This window comes from Podarcis filfolensis (assembly GCF_964270895.1).
Source record: "Podarcis filfolensis genome assembly, chromosome: 9".
NCBI classification, from domain to species: Eukaryota; Metazoa; Chordata; class Lepidosauria; order Squamata; family Lacertidae; genus Podarcis; species Podarcis filfolensis.
In genome coordinates, this window is record NC_139610.1 from 59,677,261 (window position 1) to 59,694,198 (window position 16,938).

At 42.6% G+C, this 16,938-nt stretch overlaps 1 protein-coding gene across 4 annotated transcripts in view; it reads right to left on the reverse strand.

The window, feature by feature from the left end:
• SMARCAD1 (SNF2 related chromatin remodeling ATPase with DExD box 1) overlaps positions 1 to 16,876 on the reverse strand; it is a 44,823-nt gene extending 27,947 nt beyond the window's left edge. The window contains exons 1-5 of one of the 4 annotated variants that reach the window (XM_083571071.1): positions 8,985 to 9,004; positions 8,451 to 8,545; positions 7,553 to 7,891; positions 3,941 to 4,109; positions 29 to 185 (exon numbers count right to left, since the gene is read on the reverse strand). In XM_083571071.1, the coding sequence (XP_083427197.1) occupies positions 29 to 185; positions 3,941 to 4,109; positions 7,553 to 7,891; positions 8,451 to 8,545; positions 8,985 to 8,989 (765 nt within the window). In that variant the 5' untranslated portion in view covers positions 8,990 to 9,004. Of the gene's footprint in view, positions 1 to 28; positions 186 to 3,940; positions 4,110 to 7,552; positions 7,892 to 8,450; positions 8,546 to 8,984; positions 9,005 to 16,082; positions 16,108 to 16,361 lie in introns of those variants that run through there. The other 3 variants (XM_083571074.1, XM_083571073.1, XM_083571072.1) reach the window with 3 other exon arrangements.
• Positions 16,877 to 16,938: the final 62 nt, after the last annotated feature.

Sequence of the window (16,938 nt, forward strand, 5' to 3'; positions counted from 1 at the left end):
CTAACAATTCAAAAGTATATTACTGTACTTGTAATAACTCTTGGTCACTTTTTTGTGGAAAGAGTTCCTTTAGTGTTTGGAGTTTGCAATAGTTCAGATCCTCCTCCTCTTCCTCCTCTTCTTCATTTTCCTTAACAGATTTTGATGGCTTGCCTTCATCTTCTTCACTATCTGAAGGCTCTGAGCTGTCGTGTATGGTAAAAAAAATTACATCATTTTAGTCAAGCACCGTAGTATTGCATTTTCTATAAATATATAAACACAGTAGCACTGGTAGGAATAACAGCAAATTTATTATGTCATAGGATTTCATGGACACATCTGATTGAGTGAACTGTAATCTCTGAATGGGTATACCATCTTAAAACTGGTCTTTAAGGTGCACAACACTCTTCATTGTTTTTTACTGCAAAAAGACTGATAGGGCTACTCCTTTGGAATCTAACTTTTAAAACCAGCTGCCCTGTCAAGAGCCTTGGGAAAGCAAGCAATTAGCTCTAGCCTTATCATAAAAACTTACCCAACACAGGAGCTGTTTATAGGCTACATTTCTGTCTAGGGAATTTATCTGCATTCCTCTCTGGAGTATTCTGCTGCAGCAGATGCAACATTTTCTCTGTAAGAAGGTGAAACCTAATTTTCTAAGATTATGCCTTTCTGATGTCAAAGTAGCTTTCAAGAAAATTGCCAGTTACCCCATGCAACATTACCCATCCCTGAACATTCTGAGTTGCATCTAAGAAATCTCAAAAATATTGTCAAAACTAATTTACCTATATTCTACATTGTTCTGTGCCAATGTTTTTGTATTCCAACCCTACTGACTTTTAAGGTTACATCTACTCAAGAGAGTGTGTGGATAGCTTATAAGATTTCATAGGTACACAGCGAAGCTCTTAAAAATCACGTAAGTTGTACAGCACAGTTGATACAAGAATTCCTAGACAATATGTATATGCATCTGTCACACACACAAAAGTGGTTGTACAGGAATATCCAATGTGGTATTGACCAGATGTTGTTATAGACTATAATTCCCATCATCCTTGACCAAGTTTGGCCAGGGCTAATGGAAACTGGGAGAGCAACAGCATCACACTGGCTACCCTGCATAGACTGAGCAGACTCTGATCAACAAAAGAGATGCTTCTGTGGGCTGACAATAATTATGTGGACTGGAAGCACCTAATGCTTCCGTAAGTGGCTCCACTTAATGGCCATAAGTGACTGGCTATTTACAAAGATTAGGTTAGTTCCTTTGTTCAACAAAAAAAGGTTCTGAACATGCTAGGAAGGCCTAGTTATTGACTGAGAAGTTCGTTTTCTCTATCTCATGAGCACAGCAAATACTTTACAGGAGTCACTCAAGTACACTTGAGCAATAACAGAATTATTAACAAAGAGAAATAAGGCCTTATCGAATACCATCTAGTTTACACACTCAGCTAGGAAGTTGATTCTGAACCGCAACACCTGACCACAGTGAAATGAAGCAGCCCTTTTCAAGAGGTGTTAAACACTTGTTAATTTGCCTTAGCGTTGCCTTGGGAAAAGGAATTAAAGGCATTAATTACAAGAGATAAAGTAGTTTCAAAACTCCATTCATTTATTTGAAAACTTAACTCATAATACATTATCTTCCAAATCTTTTTATAAAACCGAATGCCTGAGGGCATGTTAAAATGCTCATCTAATTATCAAGTTGTTGTCATTTATAATATCTTTTTCTTGAAGATGCTGTGTAATTAAAGATCATAAAAAGTAAGTACATAATTAAACAAAGCTCTATGGAAACAATAAAAAATGCTCCATGTATCATATAAAAAAGTATTTTTTGAGAATTTATTTAATGATACCAAGAATTATTTTTCATAGTTAAAAACAACAGATGCATTTAAAATTCAGATTGAAGGAGGAATGCATCTATAATCAGGAGAGATTTTAAAAGAAATAATGCTTGTTTCAATAACTGAGATTCACTTCTTTTTAACTCTATGGACTTTATTGAATACAGTGATACCTCGGGTTAAGAACTTAATTTGTTCCGGAAGTCCGTTCTTAACCTGAAACTTTTCTTAACCTGAAGCACCACTTTAGCTAATGGGGCCTCCTGCTGCTGCCGTTTCGCCGCCGGAGCACGATTTCTGTTCTCATCCTGAAGCAAAGTTCTTAACCCGAGGTAATATTTCTGGGTTAGCAGAGTCTGTAACCTGAAGCGTATGCAACCTGAAGCATACCCGAGGTACCACTGTATATGTTAAATAGTAATGTAGCAGTACCTAAGATCATTATATTACAATCCAACCAACCCTTTTGAGTGGGCAGTTTGTCATTACGCTGGTGTGCGAGGGGGTGATTGTTTTATTTATGTTTTTATTATGTGTTTTGTTTTCTTGTATTTTTATGCTGTGAACTGCCCTGAGATCAATGCTGGCATACCAATTTAATAAGCAAATAATATATGTTCTTGGGCCTACAGTCTTTGGCTAACGAAATGGTAAACTTGGTGAAAATGGAATGAATTTTGGACTTACTATGAACATTCATTTTCTTCAGTGGATAGTTCTAACCTAGGAGTGAGTTACAGGGCAAAAACCTTGATGGATTGATTGATTTACTTATCAATCCATCCTGCCCACTACTGCCTTCCCTCAGGCCTTCAGTTTCAAGGCACCAAAATTCTCAATGTCATAGTAACCTGTAAGGCCACCTTATACGTGGTTGCTCCCAAGAGAGGCATGGAGATGTGAATAGTCATAACACCTGCTACTCCATCTCGTTTAAACAGCTACCTCAGTGCCCTGCCAGCTCCTCTGGCTAGAAGTGTGAAGAAGGGCAAAAGACCCTCCTCCTCCATCCTCAATCAAGTTCATCTGTCCAACAGCTTCCTTGCCCCCAGGTCATGGCTTGAAGATCAGCAAAGCAATTAGAAAGAGAGGAGCTGGTGGGGTGGGGAGGGATTAATCATTTTACAAGTTATGTAACCTTGTTGCTTAATTCTTTTAAACTGTATTGTGGTATTTTTAAGTACTGTAATTTTTATTGATCATAATTTAGTAAGGATTTATTGTTATTGTTGAGAGTGAATTTCTGTTTAATTATTTGCTGGTATTTTGAGAGTCAATTTTATTGTGCACTATTAGATTCTAATGGAATACTGAATATTGCTTTATTATAGAATAGAATAGAATAGAATAGAATAGAATAGAATAGAATCACAGAGTCGGAAGGGACCACAAGAAGAAGAGTTTGGATTTGATATCACACTTTCCTAAGGAGTTTCAAAGAGGCTAACAATCTCCTTTCCCTTCCTCCCCCACAACAAACACTCTGTGAGGTGAGTGGGGCTGAGAGAAGTGTGACTAGCCCAAGGTCACCCAGCAGCTGCATGTGGAGGAGCGGGGAAGCGAACCCGATTCACCAGATTACGAGTCCACTGCTCTTAACCACTACACCACACTGGCTCTCCAGTGTCATCTGGCTCTCAAGAATCATCTAGTGCAACCCTGTGCGGCACAGGACTCTTTGGCCCAATGTGGGGCTCAAACCCATGACCATGGGATTAATAGTTTCATGCTGTTTGATAAAGCTGTTTATTTTAAGCCATATTTCTTATTATGACATATGCGTTGGATCAGACAGTCGTAAAATAGATTTTGTATATTTTGTTGCTTCTTTGGCTTGTAAACTGCCTTGTGTATAGTAATATAGAAAGGCGGTATACAAATTAAACATGCAATGAAATGAAACCTATTTAGGAGCTCTCATGGAGTTAATGATAACAAGCTTTATTGTTTTTTATACCGAACCGTCCCCCCCACCCCCAGGCAAATATTTGCTTGTAAGAAAGTAGTAATCAGAAATATGGACTTAATATCAATTTATGAGTATCAATAAGGGAATTTATATGTATAAATAAACAGGCATTACTAAGACTTACATAATAATCACATCCTTCCTGGGAGCAGCAAATTGCTTTATACGGGAGTATTTTGGTGCCACTTCTTCTTCACTTTCTGATGACAATTCAATAACATCTTTCTGACACTTAAAAAAAGATGATTGTGTTGTCCTTTTTGCTTCAGGGGTTTCTGGAACACTGGAATCATCTGTCAAAGCATTTTAAAGGATAAAAAACACACATGTTACAGAAAAACAAGAGTACAAGTCTTACTATGACTGAGGTATCATCAGAAGTGGCCACGCTGATTACACCAAATTAATTAGAAATGTGCTTTGGGGGCACATTTAGTCTAAGAATTATGTAATTTAAGTTAATGAGTTTTTCTACTGCCTTGAAAACGTGTGTGTTAAAGGTGGTATAGTTGGGTGGTTAATTGAAGATCTGTTTCAAGTTGTGGCATCCTTAAAACTCAGCATGTCTCCAAACTCAATGGCTGCTGAGAAAAGTGTGAACACACATGGGCTAAAATCACAGCCTTATGTAGGCTCAGAACTACAGTGTGGCCTGCACAGGTCTTCTGGCATCAAATGGAAAGAAGGGGCTTCTGTGTTCTGCTATGCTCTTGCTTGAAACAGCTAACAGCCCTAAAAGCAGGTAGGGGCAAAAGTGAAAAGATTATGGTTCCATCCATGGCTCCATTTCAGGGCTAAAGCGTTCTGACCCTGGAGGCATGAAGGCAAAATGAGAAAGACAGCAGCACACACAGGAGAACAGCAGCTGCAAAATAGGATTGCTGCCTGACAGAAGTTTACTGGAAATAAATTTTAAATAATCTGAAAGTGCTTGAGAGGTGTTTGATGGAAACTTCAATAAATCTTGAGCTTTTATAACCCCGAGCAAGTGACTGACACTGGAAAAGTAAACTTTGAAACTGGGTGCTGTGGCATGCCCCCCACCGCCGTAGTAAAGTTGTACTGCCATATGGTAACAGCATCTTAGTACTAGATATATTTATTGGAGTAGGGGGATGACCCCCCCCCAAAAAAATATCAAGAAATAACTTGCAACTTAGCAGTAGATTTTGAATTAGAAAAATGCAGCTCACACACCTGCTCTGTTTAAAAGTAAAACCAGGATACTACAGTAATCAGACGACACCACCCCATGCTCCCCCCCCCCACCAATATTTAATGCTTCATATGACCATCACCAAGCCTAATTAGAGACATATTAAACTCATCAGGGTCAAGCAACAGTCAGATATCGTACTGATTCAGGATAGAGAATAGGGAATAAAGCTGCACAAGACAGCACAAGGGGTGAAGCAAACATTCTTGCAGCTTGCTCTTAATCCCAAAGCCATAGCTATTTTTGCATGTCCATACATTGTTATTTGCTTCATCTGTCCACAGTACAGAGACAAACTTTCCATTGCTCTTATCACCATAGCACAACTGACATTCTGATTTCTACTTAGCTTGTTTGCTTTAAATTCAGGGATATTATGGCACTTGGACCATTACTTCCATGGCATTTTATTTATAGTCTATCTAGCCTAAAATAATTGGTTGAGAGTACTGCGTACTCTGTCTGGCAGCAGCTTTCCAAGGACTGAGACAGAAGTATTTCCAGCCCCAAGACCCACAATCTGAGGTGAAGTTGTGGCAACTGGAGCTCAAGACCTTCTACATTCAGAAGAGTTTGCTTTGTCACTGAGCTATACTGCTGTATCATTGAGATACAGTCCACAGACTAAATTTAGTGTGAACATTCCAAATTAAGCTGCCCTGTTAGACACAGTCAATGATCATTTTGCACTGAGGTTCCATTTCCAGCCCCCACGTTTGTCAGCGGAGCACGCATAAGAGCGCCCTGCCCCGTTATGCCATGCCACGCCCTTTTAGCGATGTGTTTAGTGACATTTTTTAGTCACTTCCAGGTTCAGTTGCATTTTATTCAGACACGCATGAATCGGTCGTTACCTGTGCTGTCCATAACAAATTATTTTTAAGAAGTGGGATATGAATGTGTGAATAAAAATTAAAATCTTCAAGTTAGTTTAAGTTTCTGGCTTTTTTCCTGAAGTTAGCAACCATAATTTCCTGGTTCAAACAAAACCAATAAATTATAGTTAGTTACAAGATTCCACATTTCATTAATGAATGTGAGAGAAGGGGATGTGTTCATGGGCAAAATGCTTGTTATTAAGCAGAGACTATTAAGCAGAGACAGAATCACCCACACAAAGTCACTGGAAAGCTTTGGTTTGTCACTGCATAATGTGTGTCATAGCTCTCTGAAGCCTTATTACTACAACAGCTCATTCCAAGGAATAAGCTGGATGATACCTCACTAACAAATGTTGAGCAGACACAGTTGTTTCCATTGAGCAAAAAAAACCCACCCTGACTCAGCAAAAGCAATGATATGTATATGACTATACAATTATTACCTATGGACACTTGAAGTAATTCCCATAACAAACTCATTCTACATTTGGTGGGGAAATGTTCCCACTCATCCATAAAAAATAATCATTTTATTTCTTTATAAATAAAGCACCCCCTCCCCAAAAGAGTTTACAAGCTAGATTTTTGCAATTTTGGGGGGGAAGGGAGAGAGATAATAGCTAAGGGTTACAAGGGATAGATGTGGTGAACTAATTCAGTTAATAAAACCATTTAATATATTGCTCCTCATTGGCTTTTATTCTCTTCCCCCATTGTATTTGTTGCTCCCCTCGTATTTTTTTTACCATATACTAGCAGACCAGTTTCTTCTAAGAGAGATTAGGCACTGGGCCACACCATCTCTATTTGTGCAGTTTCTATGGAGACAGATTTAAATCCATTTCTAAGTTTCCTTTTTCAAAAAGATCTACTGCATTTAAAAAAGCAGCTTAAGTGCATACTTTACCTATAAACGTGAAAATTGTCTGTTATATGCAACAGCTTATTATCCCATGTTAATATTAACCTCTAGCTAAAGTTTTCTCTCATATTTTGGGGAGGAGTAGAAAAGCTTTTCATCTTGATTAGATTTCTTTCCTTAGCACAGGACTAAGCAAGTATCTGTACAACCATACATTGCTCTTAATGTGGTACCCTCTGCTCAGGGAATGGGAGATGGGAGAGATGACATTATCACTGACCAATAAAAATGGCTTTCAAAAGCCATTGTACAGTAGTAATAGCAACAGTGAATGCTTATGTTTGCATGTAGAAAATATCAAAGGACTGCCTGCTTTCTTTTCCTACCAAAACAACTTCAATGGATCAGAATGTTGGCAAAGCAGTTTGAATGTTAAGTTATGAGGGTCAAGCCCTATGGGATTTTCTTGCAAGTTCTTAATTAACCCAGATTTCCTAAATGCTTTTGAGAACATGATATTTGATACCAGAGAAATTGAATGTCTAGTCAACCACAGGAATACTCTGCACATAACCAGAGGAATTCAAAGAATGCTCTAGAAATTAGAGTTGTAAAAGATATAACAAGATACAGCCGCCACATTGCTATCAAAACTTCATTCAGCTGTATGAGTGAAGATCAAACACTAAGCTATCAGCACGAGTACTGTAGACTAAATCCAAGCTGGTTGTATATAGACTTTCCCTTCATTTATAAATCACATATATGAGAACTCACCAGTTTTCTCAGACACATCAGATGCTGGGGTGGCTGGTTTACTAATGTGATCAGGAACATTGTCATTTTCTTCACCAACAGATGCAGCACCATCTTTTGAAGGAGGAGAACATGTGGTATCCTTATCTACTGCATCCAAAGAAGTAGAAGAAGCCTCCTCCTGGTCTGCAGAAAGGCCAGGGGAAGGGGCACTCTCTTCCTCCACACATGACTTCCTTTCAAAGCGAAAGCGGTCCAGGTTAAGCAGACTCATGATTGGCCTTCCACTTCTGTCACAGATTATGGAGTTCAATTTAAAATCCCTTGGGCTTACGATAGCACCATATAAATCAAGAGTAGCTAGAGATATAAAAAGAAAAGAAAACCCAAAGGGTGAGGTGGGAGATACATGACAGAGCAAGAAAATACAATGGAAGATCGTTATTTGTAGGCATTCATTCATTCAATAAATTTCTATACTGTCTTGGGTCATGAATAACCTCAGGGTAGTTTACACCTATAAAACTTAAGATTTATTGAAACTATAAAACACACAGTAAAAAGTTAGGCCATGTACAAAAGAGGAGAAAGCAGTCTCCAATTATAAATGAGCAACACTGATTAACTACTCCCAAATGCCTTAGTGAACAAATGTATCTCCAGCTATTGCCAATGTAGACATCAACCACATTTCTGACCTGGGGGAGTTCCATAACCAGAGTGCCAGCACAGAAAAGGAACAATCACAGTTATCTGTACTCTGGGCTTTGGCAGGTTTCCACAGTTGGAAAAAGAAGTGCTATTCCACTGATACCATCTCAGCATCAAGTGATGCTGCTGGTTCTAAGAGTATCCCCAGACTTCAAACCTGCTACTTCAAGGAAAGTGCAATCCTGTCTAGAACAGGTCATCTACTTACTTCCAAGACACATGACGGCTCTTAAGCAACTCACTAGTGCCTCCAAGCTAACCTGTACAGCCTCCAACAATTCTGATGAAAAAGAAGAACTAGAGCTGGGATTCATCCACACATTGATAATGCTGTGCCCTAGATCCCTGGATGACCTCACTCAGATACTTCATATAGATCAGAGTGAGGAATCTTCAGTCTGTGGGTCAACTAGGCTCACCAGGCTGTTATTCCCAAACCATGCCTAGCCATGCATCTGCTAGTGACACAGGCTGCAATGGCTGAGCAGTCTAGGTGGCAGGAATAAATCTCCACTCATTACTTTCCCCCTCTTTCTACACCTGCTTAAAGGAGAAGCAGAGCACTGTTTGAACCAGCCTCCCCCATCCTTTAAAGAAAAGGAAGTTTGATTCAAATGGCACTTTGCCACTGGAGGCATAGCTATTATATTAAAATGCTTATCTTCAAAGTGCTGTTTCAGTGCCTCCCCACTTCTTTAAAGGGAGCTTGGGAGGAAGTCTGAATAGGCTGGATCTTCCTCACCTCATCCCATCTCACTCCTATACAGGGGGAAATGATCCAATCGAGGTAAATTCCATCCTTAAATCTCTGCCCCCTTCCCCAGCAGCAGAAAGGATGGGTTAAAGGTGCTTCACTTTAGCTGTGGTGACTGCTGCCTTGTGCAGAAAATTATCGGAATTAGAACTCCTGAGGGAATAAAGGTGGCAGTCGTTGTGTGGTCTGGAGACTCCAAACAGAGGTGACGGAGCCTAAGTGAGGAGTTCATAGTAGTAAGGCTGACATTATAATCTTAAAGGGGCCTTGCTGTGATCGTAAAAAGCAGTGGGAGACTCCCAAAGCCTTCTGCAAAACTCTCAAAAGCCTTTGGGAGTCTCCCCCTCTCTCTTTAAAGATCAAAGAAAGATTGGGCATAAAAGAAAATGGGAGGGAGATCCAGCTGAAATTGGGGGGAAAGGGATTTTGGCAGACAGGCACCCTGTCAAAAAGGTTTCCCATTGCCGATATAGATGTTAACAAGCATGAGGACAAGATGGAACCTTGCAATAAACCATGGCGCAGGTGCCAGGTAGTCAGGCAGTAGTCACCCAATGCCACTTTCTAGAAACAGTCCTGCAGGTAGGAGGGGAACCACAATAACACCATACCTCTAAGTTCCAACTCACAGAGCCACACCAGGAGGATACCAGTCAATGATACTGAAAGCTGTCAAGAACTAAAGAAGAATCAGCAAGTTCACACTCCTCTTGGCTGTGTCATTGATCCGGCGTATAAGACGACTTTTTAACCCCGGAAAAGAGGTTAAAAAGTTGGGGGTCGTCTTATACGCCGGGTACTAACTCCGAGGCAGCAGTGGGTGCCAGGTGGCTTCCTCCTGGCGCAGAGACCGCCTCCTGCTTGCTGCTTCAGAGGCTGCTGAAGCTGCCGACGATGCAGCAGCGGGCGGTGGGCTCCGCGCCGCGCCAGGCGGCTTCCTCTCGTGAGCGGCGGGCTCCGCACTGGGCAGCTTCCTCTTGCCCAGTGTATAAGACTGGGCTTATAAGACGAAACCCCAAATTGGCACTGCCAATTTGGGGGGTCATCTTATAGGCCCAGTCGCCTAACACGCCAGAATCTACGGTAATACTGGGACTGAAACCAGATTCAAATGGGTTCAGGTGATCAGGATACTCCAAGCATGCCTGGCTACCAGTGATCTACAGCGCTTTCATTTTGCAGCAGCGATCTCATTTTGGGGAGGGCAGGGGAAGCAAGGCAAAGTGCACTTGGAGTTGGAAGGCAACAGCCAGAGATTTTACTTTGAAGTTGGGCAGGGAGGCATTTCTTCTCCCACGCCCTCAGCACCTGCGGTTTTAACCTTGAATCTCAGTCACATACATGGCCACAAGACTTCTCAAATTGCTCACAGACAATTCCCGGTCACAAAACAGACCTGGTACATGGCTAATTTTGAACACTATCTCCAGTACCTTGCCCATGATCTCTCATGCACCTTGGTGGATCTCTCACACACCTTCAGAAGGGAAGATTTAACATCTTCTTGGACATCCCCCACCCCACCCCCAAGTCAATCTCTCCGTTTAGCTTTCATAAGTCATAATGGGCAAGGATCAAGAGCACACGAAGCTGGCCAAACACCTTCAAGTGCCTTGTCCACAAGAACTTGAAAGGATCCCATAGAACTTGATTAGCTGGCGATCTGGAACCTCCCCCCGAGTTATATTAATTGGCAATATTTCCCTTAAAGTGCCTTACAAATTTATCACAACAAGCCTCTGAGGGTTTTTGATATTTTCACCTTGGAAAAGCTCTGCAGGATGGTTACTTGATGATGCAATGGAAGAGGGCATATATATTTTATTCGTCACAATTGCTGCCATATGGCAGGCATGATTATGTGCTCTCACCTGTGCCTTTTTACTATACAATGTGTGCCACATATGCTTCAGTCACCACCCTGGTCGGCTGTGACCAAGGTACGTGAGTGGGTTGGCAGAGAATGGATGGATTTCGCTTTCTCTACCAGCCTGTTTGGCAGAAGGCAATCCACACCTGTTAAGCAATTAATACCCTGCATTTCCATGCAGGCTACAGAAGACGATTTCCCTATTCTATGACAAGCATGGGAACACAGGATACTATGATTACTTACCTTTCTAAAATATTTGTAGGCTGCCTTTTAAGGTCAACCCCCCTCAAGATTATTTCCAACATGTAGATTCACAAGATATAATCAGTAGTAACTTTAAAACCATAAAACACCTGCTGTATACAGCAGATTTTAAAGGTTAATATTCAATTGAAGCCATAACTTTTTCTTTTAGGGTTAATTAATAGGATGCACAACTGAAAAGGGACTATGGAAAACTATTCTAATATATGATTACAGAAGTAAGATTGTTATATGCACAAAGATGGAAAGATACAGACCTACCTGCTATAGAGAAATGGTTAGTAAAATTATTGGACATAGCTGAGATAGCAAAGTTAACGTGTTTAATTGGAGAAAAATCATTATTGACATTTATTAAGGATTGGAAATTTCTTATGGATATTTTGCATGAATGAGAAAATGAACTTGTAATATCTGGATTTGAAGATTAACAAAATATTGGCTTACAGAAAATAGCATAGTTGGATGTTAATGAATGAATACTATACAATATTTAGATGAAGGACAGAACACTGGGAGTCTTTTAACCTTTTTTTCACACACACACACCACTCTCTCCTTTCCCCTTACTTTCTTCTCCTTTGTCATTCTGTTTCCTTTTAGATTAGACTTTTGAAGTATTTCTTCTATTCTGGTGTATTATAAAAATATACTTTGTATTGGGTATGAACTTTCATATATCTTTGGACAAGTATCAATAAAAATAGAAACTTAAAAACTCCCACCATAACACACCGTAAAAATAACTTTACTAAACAAAGGTCTGCAAAAAGTGAAGGTGGTTTATGTATTTCCATGGAAGCAGGGTTCCACAGGTGTTGGGCCACTGTCGCAAAGTCCCTATCCCTTGTGCCCACCTGCTTATTTGCGTTCACAAATGGGCACACAAGTAAAGACCCTGATACAAGCAGTCCAATACTGAAGATTATTTCAGGTAACCTGACCACAAACCATTTAAGGCCTTAAGAGAGCCAGGGTGGTGTGCAGTGCTTCGAGTCTCAGATTAGAACCCAGGAGACTAGACTTCAGATCCCCACTTGGGCATGAAGTTCACTGGGTGATCTTGGGCCAGACACTGACCTCATAGGGTTGTTGTGGGGATTAATTGACGAGGGAGAGAGCAAGGCACACCACCTTGAGCTCATTGGAGAAAAAGATGGGATATAAATGCATAAATTAAATACCAGCACTTTGAACTGGATCATAGGTTTACCACATTCTGACCAACCAGCCCTCACCAATACTCAGTACGTTGCATTTTCTGCAAACTGACGTTTCTGAACCATCTTTAAAGGCAGGCCCATACAGAATGCTTTACAGTAGTCCAGCTTGGTTATCACTTGTGAATGGTTCACTAAGACAAGGTCTCTCCTCTCTAAATAGGGTCAAAGTTGGCACACCAGACTAAATTGGTAAAAAACAGCTGGCCACTCCTGCCACCTGAACTAACCCATTTAGTGCCGAGTCCAAAACTCCCCAACTCCATACTTCATTCAGGGGAATGCAAGCCTATCTAAGAACGGCAAACTTCCATCCAGAGAACTCTGTTTACCACCCCACAGTATTTCTTTGTCTGCATTAAGCCCCAGCCTATTCACTCTTATCCCGCTCTAAACCACTTCCAGACAGTGAGGCAAGAAGTTCCATAACCTCCATGGAATGAATAGATGGAAATCATATGGAGGTAGAGTGTCAACTGCATAGTGATGACACTTTAGCCCAAACCTCCAGGACACTTTCCCCAGTGGTTTCATGCAGATGTTAAATGTGTGAGAATCAAGATGCTACACTAGACATATTCATTATAAGGCGCCACATATGTTAACAGATACAGTGGTACCTTGGTTTACTAACTTAATCCATTCCAGAAGTCCATTCTTAAACCAAAGCATTCTTAAACCAAGGCATGCTTTCCCATAGCAGCGGGGGACTCAATTTACAAATGGAACACACTCAACGGGCAGCGAGGCAAAGTTCACAAATCAAAACACCTACAGTGGTACCTCGGGTTACAGATGCTTCAGGTTACAGATGCTTCAGGTTACACACTCTCCTAACTCAGAAATAGTACCTCAGGTTAAGAACTTTGCTTCAGGATGAGAACAGAAATTGTGCAGTGGCGGCGCAGCGGCAGTGGGAGGCCCCGTTAGCTAAAGCGATGCTTCAGATTAAGAACAGTTTCAGTTTAAGAACGGACCTCCAGAACGAATTAAGTTCTTAAACCAAGGTACCACTGTATAAAGCAGAGTGGAAGCTCCCCTAGCATCAGTTTCTGAGACTTATCCTCCAAAAAAGACTGAAGCCACAGTAACACCGCGCCTCCTCAGCCCAGCCCATACTGATAGTTCAGAAAATACCAAGGCCAATAGCACTAAAAGACACTGAGAGGTCAATAACACATAGGACTGGACTCTCCACCCCTTCAATCCATTCTCCAATGCAAGTAATCCACCAGGTCAATCAAGGCTGTTTCGAAATCAGCCTGAAACAGATCATCAGCATCATCTAATATTACCTAGAGTTGAAAAACCATCACACACTCCAGCATCTTGTTCATTAATGGCAGGTAACTGGAAAGTAACTATCCCACATTTAGGTCTAAATTTGGTTTCTAAAGGTGACCGCATCTGAGATCCATAGTTCCAGCCCAGCCCAAACAAATTTTAGTAACTAGGAAGGGCAATGATCACTAGAACATGTGGTAGGCCTCAATCCTGCAAAGAGTGGTACTGTCTTCAAGTTGTTCTAGTCCCATCTATTTCAAACTACGTCAAATCTATGGTATCCAAGTCAGCACATACGCAAGCAACTTTATAACTGAAATGTGCAAGCAAACTGATCACAGCGGGCCTTCAAGGGTTCCAGTTTTTGCAACCCAGTGTCTACACCCCCCCAATAAAAAATCACTACTGGGTGGCATTAAGAAAACACAATGGTGATGGAAAAGTCAGTATTTTTCACTTTCATCACCACAATGAAGAATGACTGAAAATGAACTCTTACTTGTATTCAGTCATATTATTTATGAATCTTCCACCATTCATTCTAATCATCAGCCCTGCTGTCTCATCATCCTCAGCTTCTTGGAATACCAATAAACTGGGTCTACAACTGGGTTGAGTCAATAGCTTGTTATCTGCATATTCCAAGCAGAGACCAAAGTACTGCGTGGTATCACAGAATTAGCATAAAGTTATTTTTTGTGAAAGAACCACAGCTACAGGACACAGCTAAGGGTGCCTACTGAAAAGAGTTAGAGTCCTAAACCAATATTAAGCTGCTTCTGAACAGATAGGCAACATCCTGCCTAACACATACAGCATTCAAACAAAACAAATGGAAAACGTCCTAGTCTGTACTGACTCTAAACTGCTGGATTCCAGCTGTGAGGCAGTTTTAGGGCACTTATGTTTTTTTAAAAATTATTATTTATTAAATTTATTATTTGTTAAATGTATTATATTTGTATACCGCCCTACACCTGTAGATCTCAGGGCACTTTTATATTGCGATTTCCTCATGTTTTATCAGGCTGAGGTTTCAATCTGCCTGAAAGGGACCCCAAAGGTCATCTAGTCCAAACCCTTCCCCCCCCCCCGGTTTGCAATGCATGAATCTCAACCAAAGCATCAATGTCTGAGAGCTGCTCACTAGTGATAGAAGCAAATGCAAAGTCATGCAAAATCTCTTCAAGCTTCCACACACCTTGACATTTATTTTAGCAACCTGCTCACACGGCAACATCAGAGCGACAGAAAGAGTGAGCGTGGGGAGGAGTGGGGGGAACAGGGAATATCTTAATTTATTATTATTTATACCCCGCCCATCTGGCTGGGTTTCCCCAGCCACTCTGGGTGGCTTCCAGCAGAATATTAAAATACAATGATTCATCAAATATTAAAAGCTTCCCTAAACAGGGCTGCCTTCAGTTGTCTTCTAAAAGTCTGATAGTTGTTTATTTCTTTGACATCTGATGGGAGGGCGTTCCACAGGGCGGGTGCCACTACTGAGAAGGCCCTCTGCCTGGTTCCTGTAACTTTGCTTCTTGCAGTGAGGGAACCGCCTGAGGGTCCTCGGAGCTGGACCTCAGTGTTCGGGCTGAATGATGGGGGTGGAGAAGCTCCTTCGGGTATACTGGACCGAGGCCGTTTAGGGCTTTAAAGGTCAGCACCAACACTGAATTGTGCCCGGAAACGTACTGGTAGCCAATGCAGGTCTTTCAGGACTGTTGTTATGTTGTCTCGGTGGCCACTCCCAGACACCAGTCTAGCTGCCACATTCTGGATTAGTTGCAGTTTCTGGGTCACCTTCAAAGGCAGCCCCACGTAGAGTGCATTGCAGTAGTCCAAGTGGGAGATGCACCACTCTGGTGAGACAGTCCGCGGGCAGGTAGGGTCTCAGCCTGTGTACCAGATGGAGCTGGTAAACAGCTGCCCTGGCTACAGAATTGACCTGCACCTCCATGGACAGCTGCGAGTCCAAAATGACTCCCAGGCTGCGCACCTTCAGGGGCACAGTTACCCCATTCAGGACCAGGGAGTCCTCCACACCTGCTCGCCCCCTGTCCCCCAAAACAGTACTTCTGTCTTGTCAGGATTCTACCTCAACCTGTTAGCCGCCATCCATCCTCCAACCACCTCCAGACACTCACACAGGATCTTCACCGCCTTCACTGGTTCCGATTTGAAAGAGAGGTAGAGCTTTCAAAAGAGAGGTACAACCTCCATTCTAAATAAACACTCGCCCGGCAGCGCTTCCTTCTGCCTCCATAATCCGGCCGGCCTCAATCCCTCCACACACACACACCCGGCCCCCCAATGCCTCGGGGGTTTAGGCTCCGAGAGTCGGCACACACACACATCCCAACGCCCCCCTGTCGCTCGGCCCTCCAAATCCCGGCCTCTCCTTCTCCCCCCCCCCCCCATCTCCCCACACAATAGTCGTCCTGCCTTCCACCATCTTCCCTCGCGAGAAGGGCGGGGGGGGGGGAAATGCCACTTTTGTCGCCTGGGAAGGATGAGGAAGACATTCCGCAGCAGATTAATGCACAGTTCCTCACAAACCACCTCGCTCTCTCCCTCCCCCCGTGGAGCAAATAGCCTGTGAGGCAAACAAAAGATGGGAAAGGGGAGAGGGGGGAGGAAAAGGGGGCCGGCGCCACCGCCCCCCACCCTCTTCCTCCCTCCCTCCCTCCCCCCTCACAACAACACCGGGTGTTTGTTCCTTACCCCGCCCCCGCTCCGAGGAGGCGCGCGAGCCTTTCCAGAGCGCCGACACCGGCCAGCGGCGACGGCAAAAAGGGAGGGGAAGGAGGGGGGGGGAAAAAGAGCGGGCTGTAGATGACGGCGGCGGCAGCGGCGGCGACAATGACGGCGAAGCCCGGCCTCAGCCAGCGAGCTCGGCAAGGCGAACGATAGAGACGGAGGGGAGAGAAAGGCGAGAGGCAGAGGCGAGCCGGGAGGATGGAGCGGGGGGGGGGGGAGGGGGCGTTGAGAAAAGAGAGAAAGAAAGGGAGGATTGTACCCCAAAGCGGCGCCTAGTGATGACCTCACTGAGTTCCCTTCGTTTTTCCCAGCATTCCTCTCTTTCTCTCTATCCGGCTTTTTGTTGTTAGTTTATTTATTTAGATATTTATCCACCATGGCTCTTCGTGTCCTACATGTGACGGGATATATTCATTATACAGAGAGAGAAACAAATACAAATACACACACACACACAAAATACATACACGCATATATATGCGCACTCAGACGCGCGTGCACATATATGTACACACACGCACACGCGCGCGCGCACACTTGC